At 46.0% G+C, this 21,301-nt stretch overlaps 1 protein-coding gene across 1 annotated transcript in view; it reads right to left on the bottom strand.

Moving 5' to 3' along the window:
• The window catches only part of CFAP65 (cilia and flagella associated protein 65), a 36,367-nt gene extending 27,879 nt beyond the window's left edge, over window positions 1-8,488 (bottom strand). The window contains exons 1-3 of the mRNA XM_043445497.1: window positions 8,296-8,488; window positions 5,896-6,080; window positions 123-225 (exon numbers count right to left, since the gene is read on the bottom strand). Of these exons, the coding sequence (XP_043301432.1) occupies window positions 123-225; window positions 5,896-6,080; window positions 8,296-8,454 (447 nt within the window). The 5' untranslated portion in view covers window positions 8,455-8,488. The remainder of the gene's footprint in view (window positions 1-122; window positions 226-5,895; window positions 6,081-8,295) is intronic.
• Window positions 8,489-21,301: the final 12,813 nt, after the last annotated feature.

Here is a 21,301-nt window from a genome sequence, read left to right as displayed (position 1 = left end):
GTAGGATGTGGGTGTGGTGGTTGGGTTCAGGGGGGCTCCTCACTGCTCTGCCCTGGCCCCCTGCTCCGAGGTCACTGTGCCCATGTCCCTCCCTGTCCTCCACTCGCCACGGCAGGCCTTACCTTCTCCAGAGGGCGGAAGATGACGGGGAGTGAGAGGGCTAGGCCTGGGCTCAGGAAGATGGGCTGGGGGACAACCGTGAAGAAGAACTTGGTCTTGGGGGGCCTGTGGGAGGGAGCCAAGGAATACACACTTTGGGATCAGAAAACTAGAAGAGGCAGAAAGATTAGGGGAGACCCTGGAAAGCTAAGCAGCTGGTGGGACTGTGGAAGGGGAAACACAGGGGTTATTTCCCAGTAGCAATTGCCTCTCGCGTGCCACCATTTTTATCCCAAACCTTCACTCCAGGACGGAGAGCTGAAGGGAAAGATACAGGAGCGGACTTCCCTGGTGGTCCAGTGGTTAAGGGTCCACCTGCTAACGCAGGGGACGCGGGTTCCATCCCTGGCTTGGGGAGATCCCACATGCTGTGGGGCAACTAAGGCCGTGCCCCCACAGCTACCGAGGCCACGCTCTGCAGCGAGAGGGGCCGCTGCAAGGGGCCGCCCGCGCACCGCAACTAGAGAGTGACGCCTGCTCGCCGCAAGTGGAGAGGAGCCCACGCAGCAGCGAAGACCCAGCACAGCCGAGAGTGAATGAATAAATAGACAAAATTACTAAAAAAAAAAAAATACTGCCAAAAACTCTATACCAGTAGGTCAGATAAAATAAACACATTTCTAGGAATGTATAATTGACCAAAAGTTACTCAAGAATTATACATTTTGCGGCCACCCTAACCTAAAATTATCCAAAAAATTGAATAAATAGTCAAAGAACCATCCCACAAAGAAAAGACCAGGCCAGATGGCTTTGCAGCAAGCAGCATGGAGCACTTGATAATTCTAGCCTTGTCTTCCCAACAACAGAAAACAAGGAAACCCTCCCCAAAATACTCTGTGAGTCTATCATAATGTTGTTATCAAAACCTGACAGTTATGAGAAGAAAGGAAAATTACAGGCCAGTACCAGCCATAAACAAAATATTGGCAAAAACAATTTAGCAATGTGTATAGAAAGAATACTCAATCATGAACAAGCTGGGTTTATTCTAAGAATACACCATTGGTTTAACATTGGGAAAAAAAAAAACTGTGGGGATGGATTTTCCTGATGATCCAGTGGTTGGGAATCCTCCTGCCAATGCAGGGGACGTGGGTTCAATCCCTAGTTTGGGAAGATTCCACATGCCTCGGGGCAACTAAGCCTGTGGGCCACAATTACTGAACCCTGTGCGCCCCAGAGCCTACGCGCTGCAACAAGAGAAGCCCCCCGCTCACAGAAAGTGTATGTACAGCAACAAAGACACAGCACAGCCAAAAAATAATTAATTTTTTTAAAAATCAGGGGATTTCTCTGGCAGTTCAGTGGTTAAGACTCCAAATTTCCATTGCAGGGGGTGCAGGTTAGATCCCACATGCCCTGTGGTGCAGCCAAAAAAAAGAAAATTAAAAATCATTTAATGTAATTCACCGTATTGACAAATCAAGAGAGAAAAAAACAAATGACCATCTCAATAAAGAAAAACATTAAATAAACTTCAACATATGTTTATGACAAAAACTCTCAGCAACCTGGGAATAGAAGGGAACTTCCTTAACCTGATAAAGTCTAAAAAAAGAAGAAAAAAAAACAACTACAGGAAACATGCAAATTAATGGTGAAACACTGGAATCTTTCACGTTGAGATCATGAGCAAAACAAGGATGTCTTCTATAACCACTTCTGTTCAGCACTTTCCTTTTCAATAGTGCAGGAAGGAAAGACAAAGAAAGAAAAGATATGGGATTGGAAAGGAAGGGAAAAAAATGCCATTTTCATTTAAGATATGAACATGTACATGGAAGACAGAATTAACAAACACATCATTAGAATTAACGAGAGAATTTGCCAAGGTTGCTGGGCACAAGGGTGTGGACAAAGCATCTATATTTTTAAAAAATGACTTTCTAAAAAACCAGCAACAAGCAGAAAAATAAAACAACTTTAAAAGATATACTCAACATCACTAAAAATTTAAAACACTTAGGTATAATTCTAACTAAAGATGTGTAAGACATCTATGGAGAAAATTTTACATTTTACTGAAAGACATGAAAGAAGACCTAAAGAAATATAGAGAGGCACCATGTTCATGACTCAATTTGTAATGATGTCAATTCTCCCCAAATTGATCTATGTGTGTATGCCTGTGTGCTCAGTCACTTCAGTCATGTCCAACTCTTCAATCCTATAGACTGTAGGCTCCTCTTGTCCATGGGATTCTCCAGGCAAGAATACTGGAATGGGTTGCCAATGCCCTCCTTCAGGGGATCTTTCCGACCCAAGAATCAAACCCGTGTCTCCTGCGTCTCCTGAATTGCAGGCGGACTCTTTACCCCACTGAACCACCTGGAAAGCCTAAATTGATCTATATGTTCAACTAAATCCTAAACAAAATCTTAAAAGGTTGTCTACGTGCATCTATTTAAGTTGATTTGAAGACATTTATGAAAGTTAAAAGGTCCAATGAGAGCCAAGACAATCTTAAGAAAGAATGAAGTTGGAGGACTTAAACTACAAGATAATCAAGACTTATTATAAGCTTATTATAGAACTTATTATAAGCTTTAATAATCAATTCAGGATGATATTTATTGGCCCAGGGAGAGACAAATAGAGCAAGGGAACAAAACAGGATTCAGAAATGGTTCCTACATGTATGGACACTTGATAAACATCAGTGGTAGGGAGATCATAAGGCAAAGTATAAAATTTTCAATAAATGGTGCTGGGACAACTGGAAATTGATTTGAGAGGAAAAAAAGTCACTGAATCCCTACTTCAAACCATTCACAAAAATCAATTCCATGTAGATAAAAGACAAATATGAAAGGCAAAATTATAATGTCTTTAGAAGATACTATAGGAGAAAATCTTCATGAACTAGATAAGGGTAGAGAAGAACTTGCAGGTATCAACCATAAAAGAAAAAATATTGGTACATTTGATTCCTTTGAAATTAAGAATGCCTTTTCTTCAAAATACATGATAGAAGAAAAGACAAATCACAAGGTGGGAGAAGATATTCACAACACATAACTGACAAAGAATTAGTATCTTCAATAAGAACATCTATTAAAAAAAGACAGTCTACAAAGAACATGTAAAGATAGCTAGCAGGTACATGAAAAGATGCTCAACATTGCTAATTATTAGAGAAATGCAAATCATAACAACAAGATATCACCTTGCACTATTATCAAGAAGTCTACAAATAACAAACGTTGGCAAGGATGTGGAGAAAAGGGGACCCTTGTATACTAATGGTAGGAATGTTAACTGGTCTGCCATCCTGGAAAACAGTATGGAGGTTCTAAAAACACTAAAAATAGGACTACCATATGATCTAGCGATTCCACTCCTCTGCATATATCCAGGAAAAAAAAAAACAAGAAAAATACTAATTGGAAAAGATACATGTACCCCAATGTTCATAGCAACACTGCTTACAATAGCCAAGATACTGGAGCACCCCAAGCAACCATCAGCAGACAAATAGGTCAAGAAGATGTGGCATACACACACACACACATGCACATACACACTCACAATGGAATATTACCCAGCCACAAAAAAATAATGAAATCCAGCAACATGGGTGGACCTAGAGAATATTATGGTTAGTGAAGTAAGTCAGACAAAGACAAATACTACATGATATCACTTGTATGTGAAATCTAAAAACTAAAACAAACCAATGTCTATAGCAAAGCAGAAACAGACTCAAAGACACAGAAAACAAAGTAGTTGTTACCAGTGGGGAGAGGGAAGTGGGAAGGGGCAAGATCAAGATAGGCGTATGGGGTTAAGAGAAACAAACTACCAAATTTAAAATAGATAAGCAGGACTTCCCTGTTGACACAGCGGATAAGAATCTGCCTGCTAATGCAGGGGACACAGGTTCCATCCCTGCTCTGGAAAGATTCCTCATGCCGAGGAGCAACTAAGCCCTCATGCCACAACTACTGAGTTCACACTCTAGAATCCTCGAGCCGCAACTACTGAGCCCATGTGCCTACAGCCTGAGAAGCCACTGCAATGAGAATCCCAAGCACTGCAGTGAAGAGTGGACCCCGCCTGACGCAATGAAAGAAAGCCCATGCAAAGCAACAAAGACCCAGCACAGCCAAAAATAGAATAAGTAAATAAACCTAAACTTAAAATAATAAAATAAAAGTTAGGCAACAAGGATATCCTGCATAGCACAGGAAATGATAGCCATTATCTTGTAATAACTTTTAAGGGAGTATATAATCTATAGAAGTACTCAATCATTATGCTATACAGATGAAATTCATATAATATTGCAAATCAGCTACATTTTAATTCTTTTTGAAAAATGAAAAAAGATAATCTAACAGAAAAATGGGCACAGACTTAAACAGGAATTTCACAAACGAAATGGCCAATAACATAGGAAAAAACACTTAATTGTAATAGAAATCAGAGAAATGCAAATTAAACCTACAACAAATTAGCATTATTGGCAACTAATTTAAGTCTAAAGAATATCAATTGTTGGTAAAGATAAAGAGGAATGGGAATACTCATATGTGGCTGGTGGGAATATAAATGGATATAAGTACTTTGGAAATGAGTTTGGCAAACATGTACAAACATCTGTAAGAAGCAAACATGTACATGTTCTAAGTCACAGTAGTTCTATTCCTTTGTGTCTACCCGAGAAAAACCTGAACTTGTGCAATAGCTGAACAATGTTGATAACAGTCTCAAACTTCAAACAACCAAAATGTTCCTCAGCAGAAGAATGCACAAACACATAGAAGCATACATTGAACTATTACTCTGTGATTAAAAAGGATAAACTATGTATGCATGTGGATGAGTCTTATGAATATAACTGAGCTATGACCAACCTAGACAGCATATTAAAAAGCAGAGACATTACTTTGCCAACAAAGCTCCATATAGTCAAAGCCATGGATTTTTCAGTAGTCATGCATGGATGTGAGAGATGGACCATAAAGAAGGCTGAGCGCCGAAGAACTGATGCTTCTGAATTGTGGTGCTGGAGAAAACTCTTGACAGTCCCTTGGACAGCAAGATCAAACCACTTAATCTTAAAGAATTCAATCCCGAATATTGGAAGGACTGATGTTAAAGCTGAAGCTCCAGTACTTTGGTCACCTGATGTGAAGAGCTGAATCACTGGAAAAGACCCTGATGGTGGGAAAGGTTGAAGACAGGAGGAGAAGGGGGAGACAGAGAATGAGGTGGTTGGAAGGCATCATCAACTCAATGGACATGAGTTTGAGCATTTGTGAGATAGTGAAGGACAGGGAAGCCTGGCATGCTGCAGTCCATGGGGTTGCAAAGAATCAGATATGACTTAGTGACTGAACAACAACAAAAGTATATCATGTTATCCCACTTACATAAAGTTCATAAGAAAAGAAGGTAAACAAACTATATCATTTAGGGATGCAAACATAAGTGGCAAACCCTTTTGAGAAAAACAAGAAAATCATTATCATGAAAGTCAGAACAGTGGTTACCTTTACCAGTAGGGAAGGTGTTCCAATGCTGGGGGGACACATGATGAGAGAAGGTGAGCTTCAGACACTGTTATTACCCCATTAATTAACCTGGTCACATGGGTTCCACTTTCAACAACTGTTCAAACTATACATGTTCTATACACTCTTTTGGTTTTGTATGACTTTTGTTTTAAAAGTGGCTGCCTTGGGGGTTTGAGGGCTCAGGGACTTAGTCTCTGATCCCTCATATTGGTACCTGTATTTTATCTTCTGGATTTTCAAGGAGAGATTTTTCAGAACCAGGTTTTTGGTGATCTCCTTCCCCAACACCCAGCCTTTCCATTGTAGCTCCTCAGCCACCTCAATGTCCCAGACGACCCTCTTCTTCACTTTCTCCTGCTTCTTTGGGAAGCACATCTGAGTATCCATGGAGCTGGCAGGCTGTCCGGTTGGCAGGGAGAAAGGAGAGAAGACTTCAAAGACCCAGAGAATGGGCTAAGATCGCCCCAGCTCTAGAAGGTAATGAATTACACCACTCCTTGTCCCATGGGGGATGGTCTGGAGAGAGAAGGTGAGAGGCAGGGAGGCCCTGGAGTCTGATATTACCTCTTCTGAGGTCACTGGAATGGCTTTCCAACTAGATTCCCTGAGACACTGCCCCTGAAGCCTTCCCCAGACCACTCTGTCAGCCACTTAACCCAGCACACTCAGCAGCCTTAGCTGGCCTGTTCTGTTCCCCAGTGGGCCCTCAGACACCGCTCGGTTCAGATGCTGCCTTCTCCTCCTCATCCTCCCCATCCTACCCCTTCTCTGCAGAAGCCTGTAGAGAACTTCTCTAAGATGTCCCTCATTGGAACTTCTCCAGGGCACAGGGATATTCCACCATTTCCTCTCCCATCCCTCACCTGGCTGGTGGAACAGAGGACAGAGCCAACTTGCCTGGGGCCAACCCACACCCGATGCCTTGGCTTTGAGGTCACTCCAAGCACTTCTCCTAAGGATGCTAGAGGTTCTCTGTACCAACACTCCCTGTCTGTAACAGCAAATCCTTTCACAGGCTGATCCCTAACCCTTAACTATCTGAGGAGGGAGGGGAATGGAAAACTTCTGGGGCAGCAAGATGGCAGGAGGAACCAGGTGCCTCTTCCTACCATTCATGGCAGTGAATGTAAATTCACTGCCATTTTCCTTTAACTTTGACCAAGTATTGTTTTTACATCACTATATAAGGGAGGCCCAGCATGCTGCAGTCCGTGGGGACACAACTTAGCAGCTGAGCAACAACAAAGGGTAAATGTATGTGTTTAACAGGTATGTGCTTCACTACCTATGATGCACCAGACACTGTAGAGGTTAGTGCCAGGCCTATAATAGTGAACAAGACCATCAAATCCTTTCTCTCTTGGAGCTTACATCTTGGTTTCAAAATATACAGAGTGTCAGATGGCCTGAACTGCCCACGGAGGAAAGGTGACATGGGTGACCGAGGGTCATTTATTATAAACATCAGCTGATGCATCAATCAGTCCAACCAGAAAAACAGAAGCCCCTCTGGGTGTTTAAAATAAGGAGTTCAATGCACAACCAGTGGCTAATGAAGTAACCTCAAAGTTAACAACATCAAGAAGCTGCCACCAGGGATGTCCCCGGTGGTCCGGTGGTTGAGAATCAGCCCGCCAAAGCAGGGGACATGGGTTTGCTCCCTGGTCTACGAAGATTCCACATGTCGAGGAGCAACTAAGCCCATGTGCCACAACTACTAAGCCCGTGCACCTAGAACATGGGCTCCACAATAAGAGAAACTACTGCAATGAAAAGCCCATGCACCACAACGAAGAGCAGCCCCCTGCTCACTGCAACTAGAGAAAGCCCATGTGCAGCAACAAAGACCCAACACAGCCAAAAAGAAATAAACAAATTAATTTAATATAATTTTAAAAAGAAGATGCCACTGTACACAAGTGAGGGGAAGAGGTGGGGTTCTCAGAACCCAGAGCACTGTCTGGTGCCGATGGGAGTCACAGAGAGATGCCGACCGAGACGCTGTCAAAAGCAGAGATTCTCCCCTCCTCCCACGTTCTAGTCTCCAGCCAGCTCAGAGCAGAGTGGGGAAGGGCAGTGAATGAATCTGTGTGCAAACTGGCCTGGAACGGCACAGATGCAGGGGAGAGATGGCCATGGTCCACAGGGAGGCAGATGCAACCAGCATCACATCTAAGTCAACCCAAGAGCTCCCACATGATACAGACACATGCTGCACAAAACGCAGTCGGACCCCTATGTTACCTCCCTAGACGAGCACCGGCCACCCTGACCCAGTGCTGTCACACAGAGAGAGCCCTGAGAGCTGCAAAAAAGCAAACAACATGCACCCATTGGACAAAGGCAAAGCCCTAGGCATCAGAAGACCTTTGTGAAGGAAGAGAGAACTACGGGCTACTCTTATCAGCCGCAAACTCCCATCTCGCCGACATTCTTCTCTCCACCATCATGCTCACAGCTGCCACCGCTCCAGTTGGCCTGGGGCTCCGTGTGTTACTATCCCTCCGTCTAGTAATGGGGTTGGGACAGGAGAGAGGGGCCCTCCCAGATTCCGACCCCTGGCGCCCTGCTGCCCATCCACCCCGCTCGGCCCCACAGGCGTCCTCACAAAGGCACTGGCGTTGCTGCTGCCGTAGGCACTCATGGCCATGCTGCTGCCAGTGATGGTGGGAAAGGCCACCGTGCTGGCACTCAGGCACGATCCGGAGTTCATGGTGCAGTCCCCGCTGTCCCTAGTCCTCATGAGGAGGCTGAGGGCTGCTTCAATGAGCATCGGGTGCCGGGAACACAAGTCCGAAGGAAGCTCTCTGGCTAAGCCAAGAGTTCCTGCCAGTCGGGAGCTGGAAAGAGACCAGAGAGGAGACAGGAGGGGCATGAGAAAGAGACGTCAATGGAGAAGACTCACCATGGGCACCGTGATCATGGAGGAGGTGCCTGCTCCTGAGCTCTGGCAACAGGTGTGAAGTGGCACGTGAGGAACGAGCCTGAATACAAGACCCAGGGCTTTGCCTGGGAGCCTAGAGGCTCACCATTCAGGAAAGGCCATTTGGAAAAGGGAACTGGGGATGAGGCCCACGCAGCACTGCTCTCCACAGCCACACGTGGCATTTCTCAGTAAGTCCCCAGTGAGTGTCACTGAAGCATATGCATTGCTTTTACCTGGCTTTTACTCTCTACGTGTTGCCTCTGAACATGGCTGGCCTCCTCTGAGAAGAGAAATAAAGGACAAAGGAAAGGCAAATGAGACTGAAGGCTTCTTGGGCTTCTGAGTTTTTTCCATCAGTACACAACCTGTTCAGTTCAGTCACTCAGTCGTGTCCGACTCTTTGTGACCCCATGAACTGCAGCACGCCAGGCTTCCCTGTCCATCACCAACTTCCAGAGTCTACCCAAACCCATGTCCACTGAGTTGGTGATGCCATCCAACCATCTCATCCTCTGTCGTCCCCTTCTCCTCCTGCCCTCAATCTTTCCCAGCATCAGGGTCTTTTCCAATGAGTCAGCTCTTTGCATCAGGTGGCCAAAGTATTGGAGTTTCAGCTTCAACATCAGTCCTTCCAATGAACACCCAGGACTGATCTCCTTTAGGATGAACTGGTTGGATCTCCTGGCAGTCCAAGGGACTCTCAAGAGTCTTCTCCAACACCACAGTTCAAAAGCATCAATTCTTTGGCACTCAGCTTTCTTTATAGTCCAACTCTCACATCCATACATAACTACTGGAAAAACCATAGCCTTGACTAGATGGACCTTTGTTGACAAAGTAATGTCTCTGCTTTTAATCCAGGTTTAAAGGAAGCCTTCACTGAAATGATGATTCAATCTAAGGATAAATGAATCAACCTCTAAAGCAGAGGGATCCACTGATACGCTGTGTCTGGAAATTATATGCAAATGTTATAGGCAAATTATATGCAAATTTCATGGGTATGGGCATATGCTCTTTTCCAGGGAGAGTGTCCACAGCTTTCAACAAATGCTCAAAAGGGTGCTTGGCCCTGCTTTGGACACACAAGGGTCCCAAACTGGCTCTGGCTCCATCTCAAGTTCCCCTTCCTTCTGCATATACACCCAGGTGTGGCTACCATATTTGACAGCATCAATGTACTCCTTTTTCGAATGTATGTGCATTTTAAAGATTACTCAGTATCTTCCCCCACCTCTTTGAATAACAATTTCAAAAATAATAACAACTTCTAAGAATGTCTATTGAGAACTTATCATGTGCCAAGCAGTGTTGTAAGTCTTTCACATGTATTTTAATCCTTACAACAATTTATGATTAGATGTGAGTCATCTTTTATTTGGCCTGAAATTATTTATTTTCCAGTCTGGGGTTCAACCCCTTATTATAACATATTATGCTTTAGGAAACAGTTTTATGGTCGCCCTTTAGAAATTTCCACACTTCCATCAGACACTCTCCCATACCCTCCTCACCATTCATCCAGACCAAAAGATTCTGTTGATGTACTTTTTTCCTAATTGGCAACAAGTCCAAACCATCTAGGGGCTTCCCTGGTGGCTCAGTGGTGAAGAATCTGCCTGCCAAGAAGGAGATGTGGGTTCAATCCCTGGGTTGGGAAGAACCCCTGGAAAAGGAAATGGCAACCCACTCCAGTATTCTTGCCTGAGAAATCTCATGGACAGAGGAGCCTGGTGGGCTACAGTCCATGGGGTCACAAAAGAGTCAGACATAACAGAGCAACTAAACAATAGCAACCAAACCCTCCGAAGGGGACTATCTTACATTCACTCATTCATTCATTCATTCATTCATAAGGCATTTACTGAATGCCTGCTATGTACCAGTGCTAGGCACCAGACAGGACAGGCAAAGCTCCTACCTTCAACTGGAAGTGAACATTCAGATGGAATCAAAGAGATGCAAGCTGGCGAGACAGGGAGGAAGGCCCTGTTACCTTTCTGCTGTTGGATGGCTTTTTAGTACTTACCTGGCTCAGTAATGCCTGTAACTGTAGGGGATTCTACAAACAGCCTCTGCCTCTGGAAAAAAAAAAAAAAAATCTCTGATCAGCATTTGTAGGAAAAAAAAGAGAGATAACAGGGTAGAAAGCTGGTCCAGACCAGGGCTTAGGGCTTAGGGAAGTGAGCACTGGTCCTGGAGCAAGAAAAGTTGGGTCCCAGCATCTGCTCCAATTCATTTGAGATGGGCAAGTTTCTCCATCTCCTCAAGCCTCAGTCTCCTCACCTGTAAAATGAAGGTTATCCTATTTCACAAAACTGACTTTAATTGTGAAAGAAACAGAATTTGAAAAAGCCCTAGGCAAACCTATGTTACTATAATTAACAATGATAACTTCCACACTAGCATGTGCTACTCTTCCAAAGACTGCAATCATTGCGAGGACACAGGGCAAGGGAGGTGGTGTTTTTCGTATCTTTTTTATATCTTGAGAACCTTAAAAAAAAAAAAAAAACCAGCTTCCTTTATTTGCCTAATTTCCAACCTAAAAATTCCTAAGATGACCAGTGTAAAAAGTGGCGGGTTGCCAAGAAGAAATAAAATATACTTAGAGCGGTTTCACTATCCTCTAAGACATCTCCAGGCTGATCTCGCCCAAGTCTTAGTCCCTCGGGGCTCTCCGAGGGACACTGAGGGGACCCCGTCACGACTTCCCAAAGGAGACGGTCTCCTAAGACAGATACCTTCCTGGCCACTCGCGCGGCTCGCCTGGTCGCTGGGACCAACGCTCAGAACTCACACCGCCGCCATGCTGTCGTTTCTATAGATACGAGACGCACGAGCCACGGCGTCTCCTGGTATCCCAGGGCAACGACGGCTACCCGCTGGAGTCACGGATCAGAGAAAGCGAAGACTCCGCCCAACTTCAACGTTCACCGGTATTTTTTATTCTCCAACTTTCCCTGCTGGTTGCAACTGTCTTCTACCAGTTGCAACACAGTTGTTGGGACGTCCCCGAAATCTTGGCTTTAGTTGACGACCAAATTCGAAGGAGGCTAATCCAAGGACTTGTCAGAGCAGTGGGAGTCGTTTCTGTCCTTTTGTGATACCCTTTGGTGATAGAGTCAGAATCTCACCCGGAACTTCATTCTGTGATTGCAATTGTTAACTTAAAAGCAGTAGTTATAAAAAAAAAAAAAAAAAAGCAGTAGTTATTTCTTACCTGCCTGTTGCATTGCAAATGAATTCTTTTTTGCAGGTGGAAGGGAATGTCTCCTAGGCATTTTCTCCTGGCATTTCCTCCAGCCCAGCACAAAGGTAACTCTTTTGAAGGGATCTGAAGGTGGATGTTTGAAGAAGGCATTATTACACATAATATGGATTTTTGGAAGCCCACTGGTTCATTTGTTCCTATGTCCTTTGCAGGGAAGAGTCTCATTTGGTGAAGACTCCTTAGGTGATTGAAGCTGAAAATCTGAGTTCATTCATGGGCAATTAAAGATGCTTCACTACCCGGGACAATGATGGAGGGTGGATGTTAGAGGGAGAGACTCTGCAGATAAACCCAGAAAATAAACTCTCATTTTGGGAAAGTTGGAGTTTAAAGGTAAAAGATACACTTAGATGACAGTGCTGCCTTAATTGGCCTGGGAGATCACATGGCCAGAGGCTGAAATGAAGGGTCAGGCCAGAGGCCCATTACGTTATGCCAGCACAATTAGGTCTGGAGTTTTCTTGGGATCAAGGAATGTGGAACTTGGTGAGCTTTTCACTGGTTTTAACATTATTCTCAGAATAGGAAACCTGCACTTTGGACATTACCACTTCTATGTTGTTTGTGGTTTCTATAATGATTTCCTTTTTGTTTTCCTTTAAGCTCTTTTTGAAATGGTCAGCCTGACTCAGCTGAACCTGAGGAACAGGGAAAAGGACCTGTTTGTCTATTCTTAGGCCACGAAAAAGTAAGGGGCAGTAACTCTGGAGGCACGGCTCAGTGGTAGCCTCAGAAATCCCAGTGAGAAAACCCTAAGGAGATTAGAGCTAGAAAGCTTATTCCAGGAGCCACACACCCTTGTGCCTCTTCACTGAAGGAGCATCCCTCTAGAGCTGGTCTGTCCAGTCAGTGGTGGCTTCTGGGCTTGGGACCGTGAGAGGGAATTCTTGGTTGGTCCCTTGCGGGCTCTACTTCGACAGGGTTCTGCCTGCCTCCTGGGAGCTCTGCTGATGAGTGACCTTGACCAGCATGGTGTACTCCCAGGGAGAGGCCCAAGCTGGACTTAGCCCCAGGAAGCAAACAGCATGGAAAGGAGTGTGGCAGTGGATGAACCTGGGGAGGGGAGAGGAAGCTGGGCTTGTCTCAGAAGTCCCTCATTTCAGGATCCCAGAACCTGTGGGGAACAATGGGTGCTGGGTCCTGGGGACCATCTCCTTTGTGGGCTCAAGAAAGACAACAGGGTGGGCACTGTTTTGTTCAAGGCTGTGAATGAGGGTAGGTGATGATTCAGTACCTGGATAAAGACCAGATGTAGAAGAAAGGGAAGAAGGAGGATGGGTAGGACTCCAGTCCTCCTGGCTGGAAGCCAATGGTGATAAAGACAAAGCACATTCAGTGATTTGGGCTTCAGCACACACAAAAATATCTTTTCTAAGCTTTTTTCCCCCAATATCCCTCCCGTGAAATACAGAAGACTTTGGGCTGGGAAATCAGACAGATCTGAGGTTAATTCATCAGGGAGACCTGACTGCCACTTACTGGCTGTGTTACCCTGGGCAGGTCCCATGACCTCTCTGAGCCTCTTCTTTTACCCTGGGGATAATTATCAAAAGGCCTACATAGGGACTGAGTGGTCAGTTATGTAAAGTATTTGATGCATGCTTTGTCAACAAAGACAGACACACACACACACATACACACACACACTGGAAGGTCACTTGCTAAATGGGTGTGTGCTCAGTTGCTCAGTTGTGCCCGACTCCTTGCAACCCCATGGACTGTATCCCACCAGGCTCTCTGTCCGTGGAATTCTCCAGGCAACAATACTGGAATGGGTTGCCATTTCCTCCTCCACGGATCTTCCCAACCCGGGGGTCGAACCTGCATCTCCTGTGTTTCCTGCATTGGCAGACAGGTTTTTTTTTTACCACTGAGCAACTACGGCTTCCGAAGGTCCCTATAATTTGGCTACTCAGCTTTCTGTGCATCCTCACCTCCTCCCATCTCCCCGTCTCTCTACTGCACACAGGAGAGGTAGAAAGTGTCTCTCCTCTCCACATCCTCCTCTTTTGTTTCTCCAAGAAGGAGGCTGCCTGTGGCTCTAGGATGGAGAAAGACAAAACGACAAGCCAGGATGATCTGCTGTCCAGTTGGCAAGGCACCCAGCTCCAGTACTTGAAGACCCCTCTCCCACTTTTCTTCACCTGCAACTGTGACTCAGTTTCCAGCGTTGCTTCTGAAATCAGAAGATGTACTTAAGTTTGGGGAAGGAAATGAAGTGGTAGGTCCTCCCACAGAAGTGCCTGAGCTCCAAAATTAGTAAGGTAAATTGTATAAGCCCAGCCTGAGAGGTGAAAAGAAGACTGTAGATAAGAGGGCATCTAGGAGCAGGCATGGAGCATTCTCTGCATTAAGCTGCCGTGGCCCCCTAAAGTTGCTGGGTGTGGAGAGAGTGTCAAGAGATTGATGACACCTCCAGCCTGAAAGGGCTTCTGGGATACAAATTGTCAGGGGCCAGGAAAGACTGCCATATGGCAATACAATTCAAAGGAAAGAGTTCCATTCTGCCTGGGACCCTTATAGGGTTTTCTAACTCTCCTGTGCCAACCCAAAGAACCTGTTCAACTTGCTCCCTCATTGTCCACACCAAGTGGTGAACAAGTACAAGGCCAGCAGTAGGGGAGACGGAGGGAGAAGGACATGAGGCTCAATCCTAGAAGACTAAGTTCAAGTCCTGATTCTACCATTTAAGAACTGAACAATTTGAGGCAAATGGTTAAACAGGTCAGAGCCTCACTTTCCCCATCTGTAAAATGGGGCAAACAGGGGCAGTATTCAAAATACAATTGGTACAGTATGCGTACTGACCTATGAGAATGGATCGGGGAGACTTAGAGCCAGAGCTGGGTCCTGAGAGCCCATACTGTGCCAGCCTGAACCTTTCAGGTGTTAGGTTGTGAGGTATGGAGAGCAGCCATAGTAGTGGAGAACTCTGTCAGTGACTATCTGCTAACTAGTAACAAAGTGAGTCTCTCCCAGGTGGCTCAGAGGTAAAGAATCTGCCTGCCAATGCAGGAGCCTCAGGAGACTTGGGTTCGATCCCTGGGTTGGGAAGATCCCCTGGAGAAGGAAATGGCAACCCAGTCTAGTATTCTCACCTGGAGAATCCCAGGGACAGAGGAGCCTGGTGGGCTACAGTCCATGGGGTGACAAAGAGTTGGATATGACGGAGGGCACCCACTAACAGTACTTCCAGATTTTAACAACCAGTAGAGCTATACAGGATAATACTGGTGTACTGACTGCAAATGAGACCTGAGGATAAATCATACCTTACCAGCTACTGTAGATGTGGTTATTTATTTTAAGTCAAAGCTTGAAGTTTTTCTCTCTCTCTCATTCCTTCTTATTGGTACCTACCACCATGTCTGACTGCTCTTTCCCTCTAGTCTGAGCAGGCTCTTTCTCTGTACTAGCTCTCCTAGCTGTCTTCCTCATCACCATCTCCTACAGGCTCCCCAGCTCCACGTCCTTCTGGCCAGAACCATGGACAGCTCCAGCTGACCAGCCCATCCTAGGCCATCCCCTTCCTCCTGCCTCCTCTCTCCTCTTCCCCCACCCACACCAGTGCAGAACCCTGAGGCATGAATTGAATGCAGGTCACAGCTAAGAAGACAGTACAGTGGAGTGGTTCAGAGCAAGCTCTGGAGTAAATCAGACTGGATTTAAACCCCAACTCCATCAGCCCTCAGCTGTCGGATCTTATTCCTCCATTTCTGTAAGAACTTCTAACAGATGGCTCAAAAGTCATGAGGTTTAAGCAGGATAAAAGGTTTACAGAACTCAGCACAGAGCCTGACTCATTATATATTTTGAATAAATGAAGAACACCATTATTCTGTGCCTTCCACCCTATTTAATTCCTCAAACCCTTTTCCAATCCCTATCTGACTAGAGCCCTCTCTCAAGTAGAGATGTTATAACATGACCACCAGTTTAGTGTAACTGGCTTCCTTTGGTTGTGGAAGTTGACTTGGACTTAGAGATGGTAAGGAAGCCTACCTTTTTTGGTCCATGAGATTCTCTTTTTATTAGATTTTCTTTTTTAATTTTAAAAGTTTTGAGTTAATTTTTGATGTGCACAAGAATAGTACAGGTGGTTCTCTAAAAACTTTCATCCAGCTTCCTCCTAGGTTAACCTCTTACATGACCATAGGACACTTATAAAAAAGAAGAAATTAACATTGGTATAATAATGCTGTTAAGAAAAGCATAGAATTTATTTGGGTTTCACAAGCTCATCCACTAATGTCCTTTTCCTGTTTCAGTATGCAATCCAGGATCCCACTTTCAGCATTTCCTGAATCTTTCCTTGTCTTTCATGATCTTGATTCTTTTGAAGAGTAGAGTCAATTATTTTGTAGAATATTCCTCAATCTGGGTTTGTTCCTTGTGATTAGAGTATGATGTGCATTATTGGGAAGCATAACAGAGTTATAGGCCCTTCTCAGTGCAAAATATCAGAGGGTACATCTTGTTGATATGTGTTACCAGTAAATGAGGTTGATCACTTGACTAGAGTGGTGTCTGCTAGGATTCTCTACCATAAACTGCACTTTCCTCCTCTTTATTAGATGCCGAACCCACCTATCTTTTGCTTCTCTAGAATTAAGCATTCAGAACCAAGAAACCTACCCATCTATACTCTTCCAACCACTCCACGGAGAAATACCATTCCCTATGACCTGCCTGGTCACCTTTCTCTGAGTTTTACACACACACACACTCCTTTACTTACTTATTTATCTTTGGCAATGCCATGCAGCTTGTGGAATCTTAGTACCCTGACCAGGGATGGAACCCAGCCCTCAACAGTGAAAGGGCAGAGTTCTAACCACCTAAAATGCAGAGACCACCAGGGAATGCCAAGAGTAGCTTTCTGATGTTGGGCATTCAGAGGCATATGTTAAAAACTAGATGCAGACACAGGGGGAGTTCATGAGGGTAACAGTGCACTTCTCAGTTCATTTTCATGGACCTTCTTGTCAAGGCCCGGTAAGTGTCCAACCATCCATGGGAATGTCCAGCCCCCCTCTCAGGTCTGGCCCCAAACTTTGAGCACTTTCTTCAGCATCCAACATTTGGGTTTTTAAAAACCTCTAGTAGCCTTCCTTATTGGCTGTGTATAACTCCTTGCTACCCACTAGCCCACATGCAGAAACTCCTTTCCTTCCAGAGGCTCTCCACTCCTCCAAGTTTGCTGTCACCAGAGACCCTGCTACCAGAGTAGGTAAGGAGCATCCTTTCAATCAGTTGAGTGTGGAGATGAGCTTATCCAGCCCTTCCCTTTGTCTCTGTCTGCTCCGAGTTTATCCCATCACTGTGTCTTCTCACGCTGCCCCTTTAGAAGATGAAGAAGCACCACCCCTCTCCCAGCCTCATGCACACTTCATTTTTTAAAAAAATTTTCATGCAAAAGTGTATTAAAGGCTTCTGGAAAGCCTCCAAAATTGTCCTCAACAAACCCCATCTCTTCTTTGCATTTTGTTCTGGTTACCATTGCTGTGTAAGAAAGTACACCAAGATTCCAAACAACCGTTTTATTTTGCTTGTGATATTGTGGGTTGGGAATTCAGGACAGGCTTAGCCAGGCAGTTCTCAACTGGACTCTCTCATGCCGTTGCAGTCAGGTGTTGGCCAGGGCTGCAGCCTCCTGAAGTCTCCACTGGACTGGACATCCAAGATGGTGCATTCACACAGCTAACAATTGATGCTGGCTATTGGCTGGGAGCTCAGCTAGGTTAGGGCTGGGAACACCTATCCATAGCCTTTCCAGCTTGGCAAGCTCAGGGTAGAACCAGACAGAAGCTATATGTCTTTCCTAACTTAGTCTCAGGCCAGATTCAAGGGGAGAGGAGTGTCAAGTAATTCATGGACATATTTTAAACATTGCCACTTGCATCAAAATGAGATCCTCTCCATGGGGTTGCAAAGAGTTGGACATGACTGAACAACTAATACACACACACACACACACACACAGTATCTAGAGTGTTGTTTTTCCAGGACCACCTTCCTGGAGATTCTTGGCCACCCCAGCCCCATTAGATCTTTTAGGTGAAGGCTGGGAGTGCATTCCTCCCTTCTGGGGTGGGTAACTCGTCAGTTCCTATCTCCCTCAGTTTGCTGCTGCAGGGGACCTGAATTCTGCTCTGGAATGTGCTGTGTGACCTTAGGAAAGTAACTTCACCTCTCTGGGCTTTTGTTTCTTCTCTGCCAAAAAAGAACGGAGAATAACCTAACTTCACATGATGTTAGGGTTTTAAAAGATAATATAAAGAGCAGAGGCTTCCCTAGTGGCCCAGAGGGTAAAGAGACTGCCTGCAATGCGGGAGATCCAGGTTCGATCCCTGCATTGGTTGGCAACCCACTCCAGTATTCTTGCCTTGACAATCCCATGGACAGGGGAGCCTGGCGGGCTACAGTCCATGGGGTCGCAAAGAGTTGGACATGACTGAGCAACTTTACTTTCACTTTTGTAAAGAGCAGAGCTAGCAATTGATACTCCTGATTGTGGAAGAAATAACTGCGGACAAGTTATTTTCCCTCTGGGACACTTCATTTATTTCTCTCTGAAATGGGAGGTAATTCCCTTATCCTGCTTACCCATGCATATGAGAGGGGTCTTGAGTGGACTGCAGGAGGGGGCCAGCCCAGAGGTTGAGGCTCCCCAGCTCTGGTGTGGGTGGGAAGGTCCCTGCATCTAGGCCCTTCTGGGGCAGAGGAGATGTGCGTGCATGTGTGCGTGCATGTGTGCGTGCGAGGCAGCCTGGGTGTGGCTTGAGGCTTGCAGGGTGGGGCCGCTATCTGTCCTACCATGGCCTTATCAGATCTGGGCTGGCCGAAGCTTGGCCCAGTGGAACAAAGAGGCTTTGAGAACTAGGCTGGGGTGTGGGATGTGGGCCCAAACTCCGGGAGGCTTGCTCCACCCAGGGGGCAGAGGGCATGGGTTGGAAGAGCTGCTGCCACCAACCCCTGCCAAAAAGTTTTCCTGATGCAGGGACACCCTCTCAGGGGGGCAGCAGAGCCTGTGCTCCCCACCGAGGGCCTCCATCCCTTCTTTGGGGGTGTTTTCTGCTTCAGCACTTCTCACCAGGCCTTCACCTCTGCCCTTTCATGGGGTTCAGCGTTTCTCCTCCCCTACTTCCATTTCCCCTCCTGGCGCCTTTGAGCCCCAGTCACACTGGCTCCTAATCCTTGAGCATGCCCTACGCTTCTCCTCCACACACCTGCTCCCAATGATCCATCACCTCCTCTTGCCCAAGTCATTTATGCCAAGCCCCAAACCACTTCCAGGAAGTCTCCAGACATTGCAGATCCCATCCTCACCCCTGTTTATTTCTCCCCAGCCCCTCTTGTGTGATGCTGCAGGAACTTCTCTCCAAATTGTCGCCACTGGCAGAATCTGTCTGAGCCTGGCAGAGACCCAGACCAGTTGGGGCCAGAGTTGAAGTCTGTACAAGTTGTACACTGCACAAGGGCTGGTCAGACACGGGGGCGGGGCCTGAAATCCACAACTTCTGTGAGCTCCGTGCCCTTGGTGTGAGGCTTTCTCCTAAACAGACTTCCTGGTGCCAGGCCAGGAGTGCTGCCTTTTCTAGTTGGATCTCCTGAAGGGGCATTTTACTAAGATTTTTCATGGTGGCTCAGACAATAAAGAATCTGCCTGCAATGCAGGAGACCCAGGTTTGATCCCTGAGTTGGGAAGATCCCCTGGAGAAAGGAATGGCTCCCCACTCCAGTATTCTTGTCTGGAGAATTCCATGGACAGAGGAGTGTGGTAGGCAACACTCCATGGGTTGCAAACAGTCAGACACGACTAACACTTCACTTTTTCACTCACTTATTTCCACTTCCCATCCTGGGGCTGCAAGTGCTAACAGCAGGCCTGGTTGCCTAAAGGATTGTTGCATTGGCTCAGCCTTTTCCTACACACCGCTGCTCACTGTCAGAAGCCATTCCCCAGGCAGCCCCCGGCAGGCAAAAGTTGCGGGAGAGCAATGACCACTGTGGATGTAACAGCCTTCAGGGCTGAGCTTAGGCCCATGAAGAACAGCACGCATGGGAGCAGTAGCTCTCTGGGTCTGGGTGGTATGGCTGACCTTCCTCTGGACCTCGGCATCTTAAGGAGGATAAGCAAGCTGGTTCTGGTGGGAGGAACTGGACTATAGCACTGCAGAGGTGAAGGATAACTTTCTAGGCTGACTCTACTTGTCCAGCTGGTACATCACCACAGTTCTGGGTCAGGATTCCCCGAAAAACTGAGGGGCCTCACCTCTATCCCAAGGCTGGTCTTTCCAGGGTCTGGATTCAAAATGCTTTTCTGAATCTCTGCAGCCATCTCTGAAGATAAGTGTATTTCCTGAGGAAGCTCTTTTAGAACAGAAGGTCTAGGGACACCAAATGGCTCTGTGTCTACAGGACAAAGTGTCCCCAGTCCCCATAAGAGGGGAAGGTAGGCCCCCCATAAGGGAGAGCCTCAATCTCTCTTTCACTCTCTCCCCCACCCCATGCAAAATTTCTGTAAAAGACAGAATGTGCAAATGAATGGACCAGAGCCTCCTGACCTTGACCTTCTGTTTCTCATTGCAAAGGCGTTCATAGATGTTCTGGTCCCTATGAACCTGGTCTGTGAGTGTCTTCCACAAGGCGATGTGTAGTCCACTCCAGGTGGCATGACAAAGCAGATTTCCAGTCCTGAAATGCTGAGCATGCCTTCTGGAAAAGACCCAAGTTTACCAAAGGAAAAGCCTCTGGACCTGCGAGCCAGATCAGTTCAGTCACTCAGTCGTGTCTGACTCTTCTCGACCCCATGAACTGCAGCACGCCAGGCCTCCCTGTCCATCACCAACTCCCAGAGTTTATTCAAACTCATGTCCACTGAGTCGGTGATACCATCCAACCATCTCATCCTCTGTCGTCCGCTTCTCCTCCCGCCTTCAATCTTTCCCAGCATCAGGGTCTTTTATAATGAGTCAGTTCTTTGCATCAGGAGGCCAAAGTACTGGAGTTTCAGCTTCAGCATCAGTCCTTCCAGTGAATATTCAGGACTGATTTCCTTTAGGATGGACTGGTTAGATCTCTTTGCAGTCCAAGGGACTCTCAAGAGTCTTCTCCAACACCACAGTTCAAAAGCATCAATTCTTTGGTGCTCAACTTTCTCTATAGTCTAACTCTCACATCCATACGTGACTACTGGAAAAACCATAGCTTTGACTAGATGGACCTTTGTTGGCAAAGTAATGTCTCTGCTTTTTAATATGCTGTCGACGTTGGTCATAACTTTTCTTCCAAGAAGGGAATGGCAAATCACTTCAGTATTCTTGCCTTGAGAACCCCATGAACAGTATGAAAAGGCAAGCCAGATGCATGGGGTCAAATCCTGCTTCTGTCACTTGTTGCATCATCCTGGGCAAGTTA

Source organism: Cervus canadensis, chromosome 24 (assembly GCF_019320065.1).
Source record: "Cervus canadensis isolate Bull #8, Minnesota chromosome 24, ASM1932006v1, whole genome shotgun sequence".
Classification (NCBI taxonomy): domain Eukaryota; kingdom Metazoa; phylum Chordata; class Mammalia; order Artiodactyla; family Cervidae; genus Cervus; species Cervus canadensis.
The sequence above is the reverse complement of the archived record's forward strand: the minus strand, read 5'-3'. Positions and strand labels throughout refer to the sequence as shown.